At 43.3% G+C, this 19,645-nt stretch overlaps 2 protein-coding genes across 3 annotated transcripts in view; one reads left to right on the forward strand and one right to left on the reverse strand.

Moving 5' to 3' along the window:
- Positions 1–299: 299 nt before the first annotated feature.
- Positions 300–7,897, forward strand: stc1l (stanniocalcin 1, like). The gene is made up of 5 exons (XM_061733357.1): positions 300–446; positions 1,186–1,328; positions 3,660–3,767; positions 4,257–4,360; positions 7,326–7,897. Exons 1-5 carry the CDS (start codon positions 326–328, stop codon positions 7,624–7,626), a joined length of 777 nt encoding a protein of 258 aa, XP_061589341.1. The 5' UTR covers positions 300–325; the 3' UTR covers positions 7,627–7,897.
- Positions 7,898–17,509: 9,612 nt separating this feature from the next.
- fgfr1b (fibroblast growth factor receptor 1b) overlaps positions 17,510–19,645 on the reverse strand; it is a 33,323-nt gene continuing 31,187 nt past the window's right edge. The window contains exons 15-17 of one of the 2 annotated variants that reach the window (XM_061734090.1): positions 18,307–18,444; positions 18,129–18,234; positions 17,510–18,038 (exon numbers count right to left, since the gene is read on the reverse strand). In XM_061734090.1, coding sequence (XP_061590074.1) covers positions 17,955–18,038; positions 18,129–18,234; positions 18,307–18,444 — 328 coding nt within the window. In that variant the 3' untranslated portion in view covers positions 17,510–17,954. The remainder of the gene's footprint in view (positions 18,039–18,128; positions 18,235–18,306; positions 18,445–19,645) is intronic. The other variant, XM_061734089.1, reaches the window with a different exon arrangement.

The following is a 19,645-nucleotide window of genomic DNA, read 5'->3' on the forward strand; positions in this document are numbered from 1 at the left end:
CAGCAGGAAACAGCCGGAAAGTCTGGATGAAGCATCTGAACTGGTTAGATTCTGGGTTGGGTTTTTTTTTCCTGTGGAAACAAGTTAAAAATATCCCAGAGTTTACAGCTGCTCGGAAATTCCTCCTCCTTCTGGTGTGTGGAAACATCCAATTAGCTGTGTGGGTTAATTACACCTGTGCATAAACCATTAACTGGGACCCGTGGGAGCTGGGCGCTCTGATTGGTCCGCTCACAGCTGGGTGGGCATATATAGCAGCGTGGCCCGTGGCCCAGACCATCACACCTCCTCCGCCTCATTCTTCCTCGTGGTCTCAGCAGACAGGATGCTCCACTCTGCTCCACTCCTCCTCCTCCTCCTGGCTCTCTGCTCTGCTGCCGGAGGTTTCCAGCTGCTGCAGGAGGACGCCGCGCCTCGCCGGGCCCGATTCTCCTCCAACAGCCCGAGTGAGTCGGACAGCACTTCATCTGAATGTTAACAGGACTAAACTAAACTGAGGGGATTGCTGTAGACCAGTGGTCCTCACTCCTGGTCCTCGAGAGCCACTGTCTTGCATGTTTTAGATGTTTCCCTGCTCCAGTAAACCCTGATACAGATGACTGTGTCACCAACAGAACTGTGCAGACCTGGAGGAAACATTGGTGATGACCACTAATTAGAATCAGGTGTGTTGATGCAGGGAAACATCAAAAACATGCAGGGCAGCGGCTCTCGAGGACCAGGAATGAGGACCACTGCTGTAGACAAAACTCGCTCTTCCTATGTGCAGGTGTTTTCGATCTAGTTACCTCCTGCAGCCACCAGACGGCGCCAAGTTAATCCAGAATAAATCCATTTAGCCTCTTTAAAACAAGATTTAGGAACTTCACCGTGAACAGCTGAGACCAAGACTCAAATATGCATCCGTGTTTGGGATTACAAAAGTGTTTGAAGGAGAAGTCAAAATTGAGGAGTTTTAAAAAATGTAATAAGAAAAAGAGTTTGCAGTTGTCATCGCAGTGACATCTTCACCTTTGATTGTGTATTTGTCATGATTTACTGTCATCCAGCAACTACTTAACTGGTACATGTGTACCAATCATACGGCTGGCCTGGAACATCTAAGCCATTTTCTGAACTTGTGTACTCAGTATGATGCAGGAAACAGCTCAAAGTGGACTGTAAAGGTTATAGTTGTGTTCACAGCTGACGTGGCGCGATGCTTGGGTGACGCTGTGGCGGTGGGCTGCGGCTTCTTCTCCTGCCTTGAAAACTCCACCTGTGACACTGATGGGATGCACGAGATCTGCGAGCTCTTCCTCCACTCAGCTGCCAGCTTCAACACAGAGGTGAGTCTGACTCCACCCACCTGCAGTGGATGTCAAACATCTCTTTACTTTGCAAAAGTGAACTTCTGAACTATGAATAAAGACCTAACAGAATAATCATTCTTATTTTAAAGATAATTTGTCTTTTTGTGTCCTAAGTAGGGTTGCCACCCGTCCCGTAAAATACGGAATTGTCCTTTATTTGAGAAAAAAATTTTGCGTCCCTTATTGAACTAATACGGGACACGATTTGTACCGTATTTTCATTAACTTTTACACCATATTCTAGTTGAATTATAGAAATAAATGAACCTTTACACCATATTCTAGTTGTATTATTGAAATAAATTAACTTTTACACCATATTCTAGTTGAATTATTGAAATAAGTTAACTTTTACACCATATTCTAGTTGAATTATTGAAATAAATTAACTTTTACACCATATTCTAGTTGAATTATTGAAATAAATTAACTTTTACACCATATTCTAGTTGAATTATTGAAATAAATTAACTTTTACACCATATTCTAGTTGAATTATTGAAATAAATTAACTTTTACACCATATTCTAGTTGAATTATTGAAATAAATTAACTTTTACACCATATTCTAGTTGAATTATTGAAATAAATTCACTTTTACACCATATTCTAGTTGAATTATTGAAATAAATTCACTTTTACACCATATTCTAGTTGAATTATTGAAATAAATTAACTTTTACACCATATTCTTCACCTGTAGCAATATTCTACATCTGGGCTGATGTGGACATACGTAGCATAGGAGGATATTTCAGTTGCTATATGGTTGTCCGTCTCTACAGTCATGAAAGTTCAATGCTATTAAAGCACTTTAAACTTTAAATCAAAGCATTTCGTTTTCTCATATAAAATAAACACATTTTTATTCAGTTTAGAAGTTTTGGGGCTTTTTTTTTGGCTCCTGCGCTGCTGAAATCAGGGCGTCCCTTATTTCTATTTCTGAAAGGTGGCAACCCTAGTCCTAAGACACTGCTGAGATGTGTTCTTGGTTGGCATGGAAGGTTCTGGGTTCTTCTGGAAGGTTCTAGATTGGTCTGGAAGGTTGAGGGATGAAGATAGTATCCAGCAGCAGCTACTTCCAATGGGAGGATCTGTCAGCAGACTGTGGAGAAAGTGGAGTTTCACCGGTAGGCCGGTAACACATGACCTCCGCTCTCCAGAAGTCAGGGTTGGTGGAACGTATCAAGGTTCTCTGTAGAGTGGGGGTCTGTAGTGGAACTCCTCTTTCTCCACCGTTCTCACTTGGTTGCCAGCTAGACTGCTGCTAGCTTGTCCAGGCCAAATGTTTGGGAGCAAACCTTCCAGGTTGTCCTGGACTTTCCAGGTTGACTAATCGAGGTCTTTGTCCAGATGTTTTAGATGTTTTCCTCCACATAGAATGCTCACATTGAGTCTGACGTGTCTAAGCACATGCGCGTGAGAGGCCTGATCAGATGCTGTTTCCATAGCAACATCTGAAATGAGGAGGGATGGAGTCAGAACATCAGGTAACGTTAGCTAGCATCATAAGGCACGTTTCCATCACCTTTACATTTGCGCAAAGGCAAATATCGAAAAAGAATCCAGTGATGGAAACGGCACTAATTCTTACAAACTTCCACATGTCGACTAAACATTTTTATGCTTCCAGGAGGAGGTTTTTCAGGTGATTTGATATCCAGTTTATTCCAAAAGTGTAGTGGAAACACTTTTTTCTCATTTCCTCGTCGATCTGAAGTCATCAACATCCAGTTTCAGCTGTTTTCGGCCTCATTGATAGAATGCAGTTGTACTACAACATTACATAATCATCATTACTGGGTTACATCAGGACTTTAGCTCTGAATAATCATGAATGATTATCCTGCTTCAACCTCTGGCAGTTTCTCAACAGCCCTAGAGACAATCACAATAATTTATTAAAGACTAAAGATGTTTTAGTCCATCTTCTTCAATGCTGCGATTTTCTTTTTCGTGGTTTTGAAGAGAAGTCTCGCAGAACGAGAGATGCAGAGTTACGAGAGTAACACTTATTTGAAAAACAGCAATGACTGGAAACACCGACCCCCCGCAGCGCTGTCTTCAGCAAACTCAGAGATTCCATTTTCTTTTGAGAAAAAGCGTCATGCAAACGCGGCTTTAGCTGTGGTTGTGGTATCAAAGGCAAGATGGGGTTGTTCGAACTAGCTGCAGTTCCTCCCGTTTGCCCCGTTTTGGTTAGGTGGAGTCAGCTCCACCAAGATGGTGAGGTCCAGAGCTCCTGTGGGATATTACTGCAGTTCTTCTGATACAGTTCAGGGTCTGACCTCTGTGTTTACTCCTCAGGGTAAAACCTTTGTGAAGAAGAGTCTGCACTGCATCAGCCAGGGAATCTCTGGTAAAGTCTTCCAGACTATCCGGCGCTGTAACATCTTTCAGAGGATGATCGCTGAGGTTTGTAGTCTCAAAAACATTTGGTATCATCTGCATAGAGATGAAGGTTTTCTGGAGTCCCGATTGTTCTTCAGGTTTTCTTCATGTTGGGTAAATTTGTTTCTGGGTGCCTCTGTGTTCGAGCTATAACCAGCCTCCATCCTCTGTGGTCCCACACAGAGACAACTTCATTAAACCTGAAAGTAATTTCTACTATTGCAGTATAAATAAAACAAATAATGAAGGCGTCACATGAGCATGCGCGTCATATCCAGAGGCTGCACGGTAAAGATTCCAGTCCAGGTTCAAGTCCCCAAGTCAGCATGCTGATGTTATAAGATATTATATTTTCATGTGATTCTGGTCTGATGTTGACCGCATCTGTAGGGAGCTGCAATTTTATATTGAGTTGTCTTGTTCATTTTTGAATGTTTCTCTATTTCTACGTGCATTATCTGGCTCTGACGGCCGTGGAAACTCATCACGGTGTTCATCATTTCTGCTCTCCAGGTCCAGGAGGAGTGCTACACCAGTTTTGACATCTGCACCGTAGCTCGTACCAATCCCGACGCAATCGGAGAGGTGGTGCAGGTACCGGCTCACTTCCCCAACAGGTGAGCACTGTAGACCTAATATGACCTAATATGCCATATGAAGTTGGTATGCCCCATTTTAAGCCTTGTTCAGTGTAAACATATCAAAAAAGATCTGGGGCCTCATCTTTAAAGCTTGCTTGCGCAGATGCTGTGACACGCCGGGAACCTCCTTCACCCACCGCTTTAGGACAGAACAAATGAGGGGCTTCGTAGAGCGTTCATTTCTTCCCTAAAGGGACACAGATTTTTTTATATATATAATGAGTTTTACGCACGCGTGAAACCTTTAGGTGCGGGTGTAAGCCTAAATTAGGGTCCCGCGTTAAAACGCCGCAGAGCCTACGGCGTAGGGTACGCGGCGACGCGCACCTACGCCGTAGGCTCTGCGTTGGTGACGCGGAACGATAAATCAGCCCTGAGCAGCTCTGAGGGGAGACGGGAGGGAGGAGGGGGAGGGGGGAGTGAAGCGGGGCAGCCGGGCCGTTTCGTATCATCTTCGCAAGGGTGTGTCGATGATTTGCAATTAATGGCTGATCCTACCGTTAGTTTTTAAACTGTAAAAAGTGGGGGGGACAAAAACATGATTTTGAAAAGACGGGGGGACATGCCCCCCCCTGTTGCGCCGGGGCACTCCCGGCGTTCCGCGCAGCAACGGCGTGCTGCCACTCACTCGCTGTATTTTATACTATTTATTTTTCTACTTTTACTGTGACCACAAAATAATGTGGTTTTCCTGTCCTCCACCTCATCCTCAACATCTCGATCTCAGATCTCAGTGAAATTCAGTGGCACGGTGGCTGGACACCCTCTCATTCATTCTGAAGCCAAACAGGCTGCAGGAAGCCACTGCGCATGCTCAGTAGGCTCATCCATATGCATTTATGTTAAAAAAGTGGGCGTGTAGAGGGCGGGATATGAGGCGGATTCAGCTGCGCAGCCTTCCAGCTGGACTGTGATTCATAAAGGAACATTGCGTGCATGTGTGCTGCACATGGTTTTATTGATCCGGATTTTTTTTTACGCCCGGCATTTTCGGCTTTTGAGTGTACGTGCACTTTTAGTATGACTCCTACGCAGTCCATTTTAAATGAGGCCCCTGATTGTTGGGGGTCATGGACAAACAAAAAGTCTCAGACAACAGCAGCAGAACCTTTTACAGTGTCAATAATGATTTAACAAAGATAGGTTAAGAGAAAAAAATCATGCTGGCAAACCTGAATCCACCACGATTCAGCATCAGTAGATCCACCTTCAGCCGCAGGGACCATCAGTAGATGTTTCTTTCAGCGGTAGGAACCCACGGTAGATGTTTCCTGTCTGAGTTCATCAGTGTCACATGGTTTTGGAGGAGTTCTGGTCCGTTGTGCTTCAGTTCATTCAGATTTTTGAACGTTCACACCTGCACAGCTTTCTGAAGGTCCACCACAGCATCTCAACCAGGTTCAGGTCTGGACTTTGACCAGGTCAGTCCAGAACCTTGATTCTTGTATTTTTCATCATTCTAATGTAGATCTGCTCCAGTGTTTGGGTTCATTTCCTGTCACATGACCCAGTTTTAGTCTAGCTTTAGTTATCCAGGTCCTGTAAAACCACCTCAGACCATCATCCCTCCACCACCGTGCTTGACAGTGGGTCTGAGATGGTTCTGCTGGTTTCCACAAACATGGTTCCGGACATGAAGACCAAACATCTCCACATTGGTCTCATGAGTCCAGACGACATTGATCCAGAAGTCTGCTGGTTTGTTCTGATGCAAGTTTGTGGACCTCAGTCCTGCTCCCATGTTCTTGTTAGACAGAAGAGGTTTTCTCCTGAAACTCTTCAAGACAAACCAAGCTGGTCCAGTCTCCTTCTAACTACTATCATGGATTAAACATCTAACATGCTCAGTGACACCTGTAGACTCTGAGATGGAGCAAGGATCTGCTGGGACGTTGACTCTGCGCGAAAAAGTATTATGTACCAAAGGGTTGCCCAGAAGAAAAAGTTTGGGAACCAGTTCATCAATGATGATGATGGTAAGCAGCATTTGGCTGCAAATCTTAAATCCTATGGGGGATGTGAGGGCAGTGGCGTCAATTCAGTCGAAGCTAAGGTATGGCAAGGTTACAAGTCACAGAACTTAACTATAGTATCAATCAACACGTCCAGCAAATACTGTAGCTTATCTGTACTGTGTGGTCAAGAAAATTGGAACTTTTTCAAATGCAGTCTCGCTCACTGCAAAAACTCAAAATCTTACCAGGAATATTTGTCTTATTTCTAGTTAAAATGTCTCATTTTTAGTCAAAAAATCTCAATACACTTAAAACAAGAGTCATCACCAGAAAAATAACTTGTTATTTGACCATTTTCACCTGTTTCAAGTAAATTTTCACTTGAAATAAGTAGAAAAATTTGCCAGTGGGACAAGATTAATCTTTTCCACTGGCAGATTTTTCCACTTATTTTAAGTGAAAATCTACTTGAAACAGGTGAAAATGGTTGTTTTTGAGTCTTGTCTTAAATGTAATGAGATTTTTTTTTTACTAAAAATTAGACATTTTAACTAGAAATAAGACAAATATTCTTGTTAAGATTTTGAGTTTTTGCAGTGTAAAATAACAAGTGAAATCGATCATGTTGTTCTGATTTGCATTTGTAGTTATTCTATATGTATTAAGTAATAGAATAATCAATACAAATAGACACAGAGTAATTCCATAAATGTATTTAAAAAACAAACATTTACATTTTCCCTTGAAGCCAAGGTGTGGCGGCTGCCATACCTTGCCATACCCAATTGACGCCCCTGTGTGAGGGCCTACCTAGGATTAACCTTTTTGTCAAAAGAATGTTGGTTCATTTTTGTTACTAGCTGCTAGATACAATGTTTCTTCCTAATGTTTTTACATGAATAAAAACCAAGGACTAAAAGAGGGAGACAGTAATGTGGTGATGGAATATTCTGATGTGCTCCTGACGCCCTCTGGTGGTAATGCAGGTACTACAGCACCCTGCTGCAGACCCTGCAGGCCTGCGATGAGCAGACGGTGGCGGCGGTCAGGGCTGGCATCCTGGCCCGGGTCAGCCCCGACATGGAGTCTTTCCTCCAGCTGGTCCAGAATAAACCCTGCGCCCCTGGCTCTTCCTCCCCCGCCTACAACAATCCAGCCAGCTGGAGGAACATGCCCGTCTTCAACATCCAGCCTGGCTTCACCAGCAGAGACCCCACCCACCTGTTCGCCAGGAAGAGGTCTGTGGACAGCCTGGACAGAGAGGCAGGACTTCAAGCTGATGACTAGATGATTCTGAATGTTTTCCTCAGGCTGATGTGAACATCCTGGCGTTGACATTTACCAAAAAAAACTATAATTATTCTGATTATGAGTGATTATTTATTTCTCTTAATTTATCGGGCTGGGGTGACGAGGGAACGTGGCTGCAGAGTTTAGAAGAGGCTTTCACGCTGGTCGTGCAGCTCTTTCTCAGATCTCTGGAAGTCTGATGTCTAAAAGTGTCCAGATAAAAACCAGAACATGGATTCAGCTGGTTTTATTTTAGAAATAAATGCTGCAATAAAACTCATGACTCCGGCTCATTTGTTACACCAAAGACCTCAGCAAGCAGCAACAGAGTTTGTTGGCGGTTTAATGCTTGGACTCCACAGATGGTAACAACCAAAATATTCAGTTCACTTTTATTTATATACCCCCTACTAATATACAAGTTGTCTCCAGCATCTTTCTAGAGACGAGAACATGACCCCCGATCAATTATTACATAAACAACGGCAGGTACAAACTCCCCTTTAAAAGGAAAGAAACCTGGATCATAAGGGGGGTGGTCCTGCTGAAGAAGCTGATGGGAAAGAGAGGATGAAAGGCAGAGAGAGCTTATCAGAAACTCTAGTTAAGCACCAGCAGAGGGCAGGTACACTACCACTAACAAAACTGGCTTCTCTGATTTCAGTAACACAAGAAGAAACACAAAATGTTGCTTAATTACCAGGAAACAAAAGAGTAACTAACCAGTAGTTAACCATTAGTAAATCATTTAGTACCTACATGGGTTTTGGGTAAGTAATGGTTAGATCTTGTTTCCTAATTGCAGGGAAATAAATAAGGAAATAACCAGTAATTAACCATTAGTAAAGTACATAAAGAACCCATGTAAGCCTTTCCAGAGAAAGGACCAGAAGATCCTACATTAATGAATCATTAGGTCATAATTAGCTATTTATTATCTTTGAACTGATCACATTGATTTTTTTTTTCATCATGAATTAATTCTGAAACAAATAATTAACTGTACAATATTAGAAATAACTCATTAAGTAGTTGTTACTTACCAACAGTTACCATCTTCATTTCCATCCTCATTAATGATACGCAGCACACCCTACTTACCTTGTAGTACTGGAGTACTGATGTAGTACTGCACCTACTGTAGTAATGTACTTACTATTAGTTATAAGATAAGAGATAAGATAGTCCTTTATTACTCCCTCAATGGGGAAACTCACGTGTGTGTTATTAATTATCCACTATTTACCGGTACTAAATCTCCCTCCCTCAATAGTATCAGCCAGAACTACAGTGGGGCAAAAAGATATCTAGTCAGCCACCAATTGTGGATGTTCTCCCACTTAAAAAGATGAGATATACCTGTAATTCTCATCGCAGGTATATCTCAACTATGAGAAATAATACACACAAAAAAAATCCAGAAAATCACATTGTCTGATTTGTAAAGAATGTATTTGCAAATTATTGTGGAAAATAAGTATTTGGTCAATAACAAAAGTTCCTCTCAGTACTTTATGTTATATACCCTTTGTTGGCAATGACAGAGGTCAAACATTTTCTGTAAGTCTTCACCAGGTTTTCACGCACTGTTGCTGGTATTTTGGCCCGTTCCTCCGTGCAGATCTCCTCTAGAGCAGTGATGTTTTGGGGCTGTTGCTGGGAAACACAGACTTTCTACTCCCTCCAAAGATTTTCTATGGGGTTGAGATCTGGAGACTGGCTGGGCCACTCCAGGACCTTGAAATGTTTCTTATGAAGCCACTCCTTCATTGCCTGGGCGATGTGTTTGGGATCATTGTCACGCTGAAAGACCCAGCTACATTTCATTTTTCAATGCCCTTGCTGATGGAAGGAGGTTTTCACTCAAAATCTCACCATACATGGCCCCATTCATTCTTTCCCTTACACGGATCAGTCGTCCTGGTCCCTTTGCAGAAAAACATCCCCAAAGCATGATGTTTCCACCCCCGTGCTTCACAGTAGGAATGGTGTTCTTTGGATGCAACTCAGCTTGCTTCGTCTATGCGGCAGCGTCCCCTGTAGTTGTGGGCTTGGACGGCTCTCGGCATGGATGGTCCCCATAGGATGGTGTCTCCTCACTTGGTCTATCGGTGCTCAGCCATACTCCATTTTTATCACAAGGGTGGGGGGTGCCGGGTGTGTATGCATCTGTATAGTATGCTGTGTGTGTATGTATGTGTTTGTCGTATGAATGAGAGTACGGGGAGTGGGGGGGTCAAGGGAGATTGTTTTTTTTTTTATGTATTAATGTAAAGCACTTTGTGTTGCACTCCAGCTGCATGAAAAGTGCTATATAAATAAATAAAGTTTAAAGCTTTCTTTCTCCTCCAAACACGACAAGTTGTGTTTCTACCAAAAAGTTATATTTTGGTTTCATCTGACCATATAACATTCTCCCAATCCTCTTCTGCATCACCCAAATGCTCTCTAGCAAACTTCAGACGGGCCTGGACATGTGCTGGTTTAAGCAGGGGGACACGTCTGGCACTGCAGGATTTGAGTCCCTGGCGGCGTAGTGTGTTACTGATGGTTCATTTGTTACTTTGGTCCCAGCTCTGCAGGTCATTCACTAGGTCCGCCGTGTGGTTCTGGGATTTTTACTCACTGTTCTTGTGATCATTTTTATCCCACGGACATTTGCTATAACTGTTCAGGTCACTTAGCAACGCTACATCTCAAACATCATTACCACATATTTAAATGCATATTTTTCAAATCAATTCAATTGTATTTATATTACGTTTATTACAACACAAGATTTCTCCAGAACATGACCCCCAATCAATTATAACATAAACAATTGCAGGTAAAAACTCCCCTTTAAGATCATGAGGGGAGACCCTCCTGCCAAATGCTGTAAAATGATCGAGGGTGGGATTTATCCGTAATATTTATTTATTGACAAGAACACAACATCTAAAAAAACAGCATAAAAGAGTGCTCAGTAACCAAGGCAACAACACATGAACTGCCACTCAAAACATTCCACGTTACTGTGGCAACATTTGTTCCACTATATATGACAAAGGCCAGCTCAGAGCAGGAAAAGAGACATCAGACAGAGAGAATGAAGAACAGAGAGAGGAGAGACACAGACACAATGGTTAGCTGGTGTACTACAGGGATGACTATATAAACAGATGTAGACAGCAGACACTGAGGTGGTCAGAGGGGGGGGCTGCAGGTCAGGGGATCATGTTGGTGTCCCCCTGCAGTGTAGCTCTTTAGCAGCATATCAAGGATGAAGCTCTGTTTAAGACCAGCTGCTCTAGTCTTGTCCTGTAGCTGCAGCTATGACTACTGGCCCTAACACACTAGAGTTTACAGTATAGATTTTACTAAACACTAATGTCTTAAATTTGGTTTTAAAGTTGGAGGTGGTGTCATACTCCTTAACCCAAACCTGAAGTTGGTTCCATAGTAATGGTTCCTGATAGCAGACGGCCCGTCCACCAGATCTAAATTTGGATACAGTAAGAACTACGAGTAAACCTGCACTCTGAGAACGGAGAGCTCTGTTAGAAACATAAAGAACTATCAGGTGTTGGAGATAACCAGGAGTTGGGACGTTTAGGACTTTATACACAAGTAACAGAACTTTAACTTGGATTCTGAGTTTTACGGAGCGCCAATGGAGTGAGGCTAACACTGGGGAGACGTGGTCTAGCTTGTTGATTCCTGTCAACATTCGCGCTGCTGCATTTCGGACCAGCTGGAGGATATTCAGAAGATTACTTGGACATCCTGCTAATAATATATTACAGTAATCTAATCTAGAAGATACAAACATGTGGATTTTTTTTTCACCACAAATCCTGATCAAAATAACTCCAAGGTTTCTCACAGTAGTACTGGAGGCCATCATGTTCTGAGTCTCTGGAAAGCGCCTAGAGACAACTTCTGTTGTAATAGACGCTATATAAATAAAAGTGAATCAAATTTAAATTTAATTGAAAGCTAATTTAAGATTATCACTGTCAAAATCCATATGAATGTTCAATTCACCCGCTATGATGACTGTCTGTACTGATCAATAAACCAGATAGGTAATCTGAGAATTTAGAGGAAACTCTAGATAAGCACCACCAGGGGGCCGGTACACTATCACTAACAAAACTGGCTTCTCCGATTTCCAGCTCGGGAGTTTTAAACTAAGCGTGAAGCTTCCGAACGTATTATAATCACATTTAGGTTTAGATTTATAGATCGACACTACTCCTCCCGGGACTATGATAATTAAAGTAACCAGGAGGCAATCTTCCTTCTGTAGCCATGTTTCTGTTAACAGAAAATATCAGTCCTGGTCTTGGTAATTAGATATTTTACTGATAGAGACTTGTAGCTTAAAGATGATATATTTAGTAGTCCGCATCTAATTCTTTGGTCTTTAATTGGTACTAAATACATATTGGTTTTAATTTTTCCAAGGTTATTTTGATTAATGCCTCTATCACGCTGCACTTGGTGAACTTTTGGAGGGTGGAAAATCGAGAGGCACCCAAGAGAAGCGTGTAAGATTGCAGCTCTGCATCCTGGCCTGGACCTCGGATTGTCAGGGGGAGTGTCTAATAATATCAGCCAGATTTCTAGAAAAAAGAGCTGCACCATCACAGGTGGGATGAATGCCGTCTCTTCTAATAAGGCCGGGCTTTCCACAAAATATCTTCCAATTGTCAATAAAGGCCACGTTGTTTTCTGAACACCACCGAGACAACCAGCGACGGAACGATGACATGCGGCTAAACATATCACCACTGGTCTGATTGGGAAGGGGACCGGAAAAACCTACAGAATCCGAAATGGTTTTGGCGTAGTTAAACACCGACACAATATTACTTTTAGTGACTACCGACTGGCGTAGAAACGACGGGTCTCATTAGTGCCGACATGAAATATGATAATCAAATTTAGCATTACTCCTTGCCAGCAGCTTCAAATATGCTTGGATGTTGCCCGCTCTGGCCCCTGGGATTCACATATGGTCGTTGGAGTCAGCCTCACATGTCTCAAAATAGAGTTTCTCCGCAGGTGTGTTGCTGAGTGGGGGAAAACAGTTAGAGACCGGACTATGGTCTAGTTGGTGGAACTGGACCTTGTAGCAATCTCGTGCTACTGGGGGTCAACCGACAGGGAAAGAGGACACAGGGTTTCATGGAGAAATTGTGAATATTTATATACTGTCCTCGCCATGAGTAGGCCTTATTCAAAGCTTGACAGTTAGCAAACAGTGTGAAGTCCTCGAATAAAAACAAGGCGTAACTTTTCTTTTAGGTTTAATGAAGATCCACAATTTACTTTAAAACGGTAATAAAGAGCAAAACGCAAACAAAAATCAGAATCTAAACAATATTTATTGCACTGACATGACTAAGAAATGTAACTAAGGTAAACAAAATGTTGAGTCATAGGGCAAAGCTATGATAGCCATCAATTAAGTCACTCTTAGACTGAATTTGCAGCAAAACAACTTTCAGCAAATATAATATGCAAGTCATATCTAAAAATCAACAAAACAAAATACTCACGGACAAATAGTGTCCAAGGCAACAATGTTAAAGATAAATTGCAGCAGGAGAAACAGGCACCATGTGCTCTCTTCTTGGCCTCGTTAATTCTGAGGAAATTACTCTGCTCTACAGTTAACGCCGCTACGGGGCCAAAGGGGGGCACTGTTGTACAAAATCTACTATTAAATTATAAATGCACCCATAGGCGCCGAATTATGTTTTTTCTGGTGGGTGCTGAATGTCATGTAGTGTCGTTTCGCACGAGATTCAGCAATTCAGCAACGTAGATTCAACAGCGGTAACGGACATGAACGCCGCACGCACGCACGCACGCGCGCGCACACACACACACACACACACACACACACACACACACACACACACACACACACACACACACACACACACACACACACAAATAATAATCAAATTCTTAACAAATTCGGGTGTTCATCTGAGAAAAAGGAGGCTATATTTCTATTCTAATCTACAACAGTAGAAATTTTTTTTTTTTTTAATTTCACCGTGCGCCCTGTGACGGCATCTCGGCGGTGTAGGAGAGAAGGTGGAGGGAGAAAAAAAAGTTGCAGCTTGTAGATCAGAGACGATCAACATGGAAGAAAGAATGATCTTGGCTGTGAGTCTGTGAGGAGCTGTGGGATGAGACTGCAGGACTATCGGGACATCAATAAAAAGGGACAAAAGTGGAGAGAAATCTCACAGAATTTGGACACACCTGTTTAAGTGGTAGAAATGTGATATTCTTTTGCTCTTTTAACAATAAAATGTCAATTTAAAATAAAATATAGCATTTCCATGCCTCATCTGGGGATCAATTGAATCATTGATCAATATATGGTTATGAAAAGACCACATGTCAATACTTTTGCAAACTGAAGCACTACAGGTCCGCTAAAATGACTGACATGAGCTAAAAAACAACAAAATAGTTCGGAAAGGTTTTTTAATAAAATATGATTCAGCCTGAAGTAGACCTGGCCATCATGGAGCTGTAGCTCCCGAACGAGCCTGTATTCCCCCAAATCCTGTGTTCTCATGAGGATTTCATGGACCCATCTTGCTGCTGCTGCTCGTCTCCTCCTCCTCAGAAGAAGAACTAAAGCCAGAGCTTTTCTTTGAATCAGGGACACATGCATTTTGCAAACCGAGCTGTAGCTACTGTACGTCCAAATGAGTGGGAAAACGGCGCCATGACCGGAAAAACTTTTTTTCGGTCGCCAAGCAACTTGCAACAAATGTGTAGCCTACACAGGTGTATGCCATGGATGTATTATAGAAACTGGATTGGAGACTAAAAATGGCCGCCCATTCATTTCAATGCCTTCTGCTCAGCCAGCGCATAAGCCGAAAAAATCTCTGACTTCCGGGTTTACTTCCGCATACAGCGGCCCATAGAGCATGCGCAGTTGAGTCACCTCCCATGATGCTCTGGGGCCTCCCATCATGCCCCGGGGCAATGACGCGAGTATTAATATAATATGTATTAATATAATATCTTAATTAATGTATATTATTACATGTATAGCATTACATATATTATTAATGTATTAATATAATATAATTATATAATATATATTAATATAAAACATCCGTGGAATGCACGGACACGGCTGTGACGTCAGCCGTGACGTCACGCCCAGAAAGAGACTTTTCTTTTACTTTTTTGGCCGTTATAAAACATTTTTGACGGATATAAAGTCCATGACTTAAAAAAATAGAATACAAAGATTAGTAATTGCCGGGGATTACAGCTGGAGGTGTCCTGTGAACAGTTTTAGAGGCTTCTCTTTTACTATTGCGGTCTATGGGAAAAAAGCTTTCTGGGCCGCATGGGATTTTTGGTTGCAGTACCGCGGTTGGCCACTGGAAAAAATCGGCGCGCCTTCTGAGTGCCAGACCCGGGGGCTGGTGTATGCGCGCAGGCTCTGCGCCGAGTTCTAGGTGAAAGCCGCGTTGCGCCCGCCGTGCGTCAGGAGCGCGCTCTTGCGCAGCGGCAGCACATACACTTGAATGGGAAAGCCGGCGCTGGCTGTGCGCCCTCTATTTGAAAACCGCTTTAGCCAATCAGTGATTGTTGACATGAGGGCTCGCCTACTCTGCTCTCCCCGTGGGTGCTCGGCCATCTCCGTGGGTGCTCGGGCCCCGAAGCACCCACGGTTCCGGCGCCTATGAATGCACCTGAACACAGGGCAGAACAATTTATTTTCACCCAAATACAGACGTGTATCGGCACTCGGCCGCTCTCTGTCATTCCTCCGAGCAGAACCCTTTGCTGGTGTGCAGCCGCTCTTTAAATAGCCAGGCAGGGTGGAGAGATTGATTGGGCACAGGTGTGCCCAATCAGCCGAACCAGGCCCGCGCCACCTGTGTGCTGCTCCCCTGCAGACCACGCCCACTCCTCCACCCTGCCACAGACCTCTAACTCACTGAGCCTCGCCTCCAATGCTACAAATAAACTACACTTCAGATACTTACCATGTTCACTAAAGGAGGTAGAGGAATGGCTAAACATTTCACACAATGAGCAGCAAGAAGGAGAAACGGTGGGAGAAGAGGAGGCCATGCTAAGAGACTAACAGACAGAAAGTGTACCGATGATTGGTGACGATGAAAGTTACAGAAGGGAAAATGTGCTCAGAAAACAAGCTAATTTTAGATTTAAAAGATTGGAAGAATTGGAGCCTGTGACAATGTGCAAACGCAAACAGACTGTAAACAACAAACAGGAAGTAATACGTTACCGCCAAAACAGTCCAGTCCAGATGACCTGGGAGGTTGCTGGCTCATGGATGATGATGAAGAGTCATGAGTGAAGTTCCTTCCTCCCACAACCCATCTCTCTCTGTTCAACAACCTCCTGTTGGAAGAACTGGGACTTTTTGTCCTCGGCTCTTCATGACATCATTGCTGCTGCAAAAATACACCATCACCGGCAGGTTCTAGTGGAGGTCCCATCCCAGACCAGGACCTGAATCCTTCAGAGGACGCGGTCTGTGAAGGCATCTCCTTCCAAGACTGCAAAAAGACGAACTGGTGAAATGAGGCTGTAGTTCAACACCGCACTTGGACTCGTGTACCTGGTTCCACTTCAGAGAACATACCCCAGAGGACAAGGGGAGACAGTCTGGTCTGCCTGCTGTCAGAACGGGAACGTGATTGATGATGTCACATCTTAGCTAACAAGCCAACACATTTCAGTGTCTATCTTGATCGATCAAACACAGATTTGGAGTTAAAGTAACAACGTTCTCACATGAGAACCTTAAAACTACTTTTTGTAATGCAAAAGAGGTATTTTGACATGCTGATGCTATCTACTGAGCAGTGCTTGTTACTATTCATTATATATCTGTTTCTGCATCACATTTTAGCACTTAAAATGGCACACAACTCAGAAAAAAACAATAAAAAACGAATCAACATGAACAGCTGAATCGACAATAATGAAGATGGATGTTTGTAAAGTGAGCCAGACTGCACCTGTCTGGCTTATGAGACCAGACCAACTTTGGATGCCGGTATTGTACAGAGGTTCGTGGTCTAGCGCCATGTGACCCAAATGTTGTGCAACTTGTGATGTCCTCGTAGGACTTCTGTCCCCACAACCCCACCACATCTGCTTGATATCTGTCACAGACCGTCTCTGGTCGTAAGGTAGCCCTGACTTTCAGCTCAGCTCCTGTCTCGCTCAGAGATGGACGACCACTGTTTTTGAGCTATGCTGACACATCTTTCCCGCAGTTGCACACCTTTAATCAGACATGGCTGAGATTCAGCTGGAACCAGCGGAAAACCAGTCCTCTTTGGGTGCCTGCAGCTCAGGCATAGTATAACTTTAGCATTGTTGGGATGTTTCACCTGGAATCTTCAGTGTGATGATGTCATCCACTACAACTCCTGGGGTCTGAAACAACTTTCAAGCCCACATCTTCTGGTCCATCTACAGAAATTTTTCATTAAATCACAGCTGTTTTTGTCTTCTGTCACCCAGTGGACCTTCTGGTTCTCAGAGACCCCCCCCCCCTTCTAAGTGACTTCCATTTTATTTGGTTTTCTTTTGGAGCCAAGCCTTCCAAACTTTGGTGAATCCTATAAAACACATTGTATGTTGTTGCAAGCCCTCAGAAAATGCCGAGTCCCTCAGGAGCAGAGGGGTGGGGCAGAGACACACTCTTAACATGGTTATCAGAGTGATGATGGAGCCTGCAGCCCCTCTCTTCTCTGTGCAGGGTGTCTCCTCTCATCACTAAGATTTAGGACTGTTTGAAGGAGTTTCAGGGATAAAAAGAGGAACGAGGAGCAGCTGCAGAGCAGACACCTGTCAAGAGGACATCATCCTGAACTGACTTCCAGCATTGAATAACAAAAAAAAAAGAAAAGTCAAAACATTTTATATTACAGTTAATCAGTTATTTTACATGTATTTCGTGTAACGGCTGCAGGATAAACTGTAGCACTGATATCATGACATCACAGATAACAAACAGAAAATACACAAATTGAACCACTGATTAGAGTTGAAGATGCTCCTGGAAATATTACAAAATCACAGATTTATTTCTACATGTGTGTTTGTGGTGTGTTCTTCCTGTTTCTTTAATTAATCCAGTTTATTTACAATATTCACCATTTTGTTTCAGTCCTGAACTCACTCGTCCATTTTTAGCGGTGAGTCTGTGTTTCTGAGCTCAGTCACATGTCTTTTCTGTTCCTCGTCATCCTAATCTGAACTGCAACAAGCAGTATGAACATGATGCAGGAACGTTTCCATGACAACTATGCGGAGCAACAGGAACGATCTGAAGCCAAGCTGCTGACCAGAGAGTACTGGACCAGGGGGACGGAGAGGTCCAGGTATTCCTGAAGAGATGAAGGTAGAAGATCAGAACCACAGACTGTAGAAGAGGAACTGGACACCCCTTCTGTGATGTCAACCACAGAATATTTTACCTGGTTGGATATTTGAGAAAGTGTGCAATCTAAATCTTCAACCAGCCGCTGGAATGTTGGTCGGTGGGCAGGAACCGCGTGCCAGCATGCCGTCATCATCAGATACCTGGAGGACCAACACCTTACTACTCATGGCCGCTGGGTTGAAACTGATCAGACAGTTTAAAGGTGAACTCACAGCTCCTGAGTGCATGCTGATGGCTTCTCCATGCGGTGACCTTCCTTCAGCAGCTTGAAGAGCTCCTCCACAGGGATCCCTGGATATGGAGATCCTCCTAAGGTGAAGATTTCCCACAGCAAGACTCCAAAAGACCACCTGCAGCAAAAACACCTTCACTGACAGTGGACTGGTGTCTGGACTGGTCCTGTTTACAGAGATTTCAATATGCTATTGAAGGCAAATATCCTGATTTAAGCCAGATTTATCTGGTAGATTAAGTTTGTTATATGAATGAGGAGTCTTCTTCTTCTTCTTCATATCTGAATTGAAATAAACGCAAGAATCTTGTTCTATGAGAAGGATCAGCACTCAGTAAAGGCCTTGGCATGACTTGGCTATAAACCTGTGAGCAGCAATAACTGACATGTCCCAGCGCTGTTCAGGTGGGAACCTCCTTTAGCTAGTGTTTTGTTTTGGTAGTCTCATGATACCTCCAGAAGGTTAAACAGAGATATCTGGCGTCCCAGAGTCACTCCCCTAATGCTGCGCTCGCTGCTCCCCAACAACACAACGTCCTTCATCACCTCACCTACAACGTGGCTACCAAGCCAAACCAGCACTTCCACTTTCACCAGACCCAGGTTCTGTTCATGCGAGCTCAAGGTAGTGATGACTTCACTAAAACCCAGCTGAAGCACACAAACTTAGCAGCATGGTCCAAGACAAAGAAATTCAAATAGGTCCCTGGATTTCCTCCTTAGAAGCCTGGTTGATCTCATCTGACACCCCACCCCAGCCACTCCCTAATCTTCATAAGCAAAGAAAGACAAATTCATACAAACTCCTATTTTTTATCTTGCGCCCCAGTTGACATCGTTGATCTAAATCCACCGACAATATCCAGCTCCCTCATCTGGCCTGTCTTTCACTGTCTTCTTCAAACTCCACCCACATCCTCCCAGTTCCCAGTTCCCAGTAGTCATGCGACTACTGATCTAGCTATGAAACCCCAACATCCTACTTCAACTGGACGAACCCCAACTTTCCATCATCGCTGCTCAGCTTCTGCCCCCATTCTGTTCTGTATCCGCTGAGTCTTCCAGGGAACCATCAGCTCAATAAAGTCAACCATTCTCTCACTAACTAACATATATGTCAGGTCTTCAACTAGTACCAACTATTTCCTGGGGAACAATCATCTCGATTTTAAACACCAGCAGCTTATCAGGACCTGATTGTGTTTCCACGTGTACCTGCATTGTGACAAGCTAATTTTACAGTTATAACATTAATGACATAAAGATCTGGATGACTGCTAATGTCCATCTAATGTCCATAAAAAATGTATCAATTTCTG

This window comes from Cololabis saira, chromosome 11 (genome assembly GCF_033807715.1).
Source record: "Cololabis saira isolate AMF1-May2022 chromosome 11, fColSai1.1, whole genome shotgun sequence".
In the NCBI taxonomy this organism is placed as follows: Eukaryota; Metazoa; Chordata; class Actinopteri; order Beloniformes; family Belonidae; genus Cololabis; species Cololabis saira.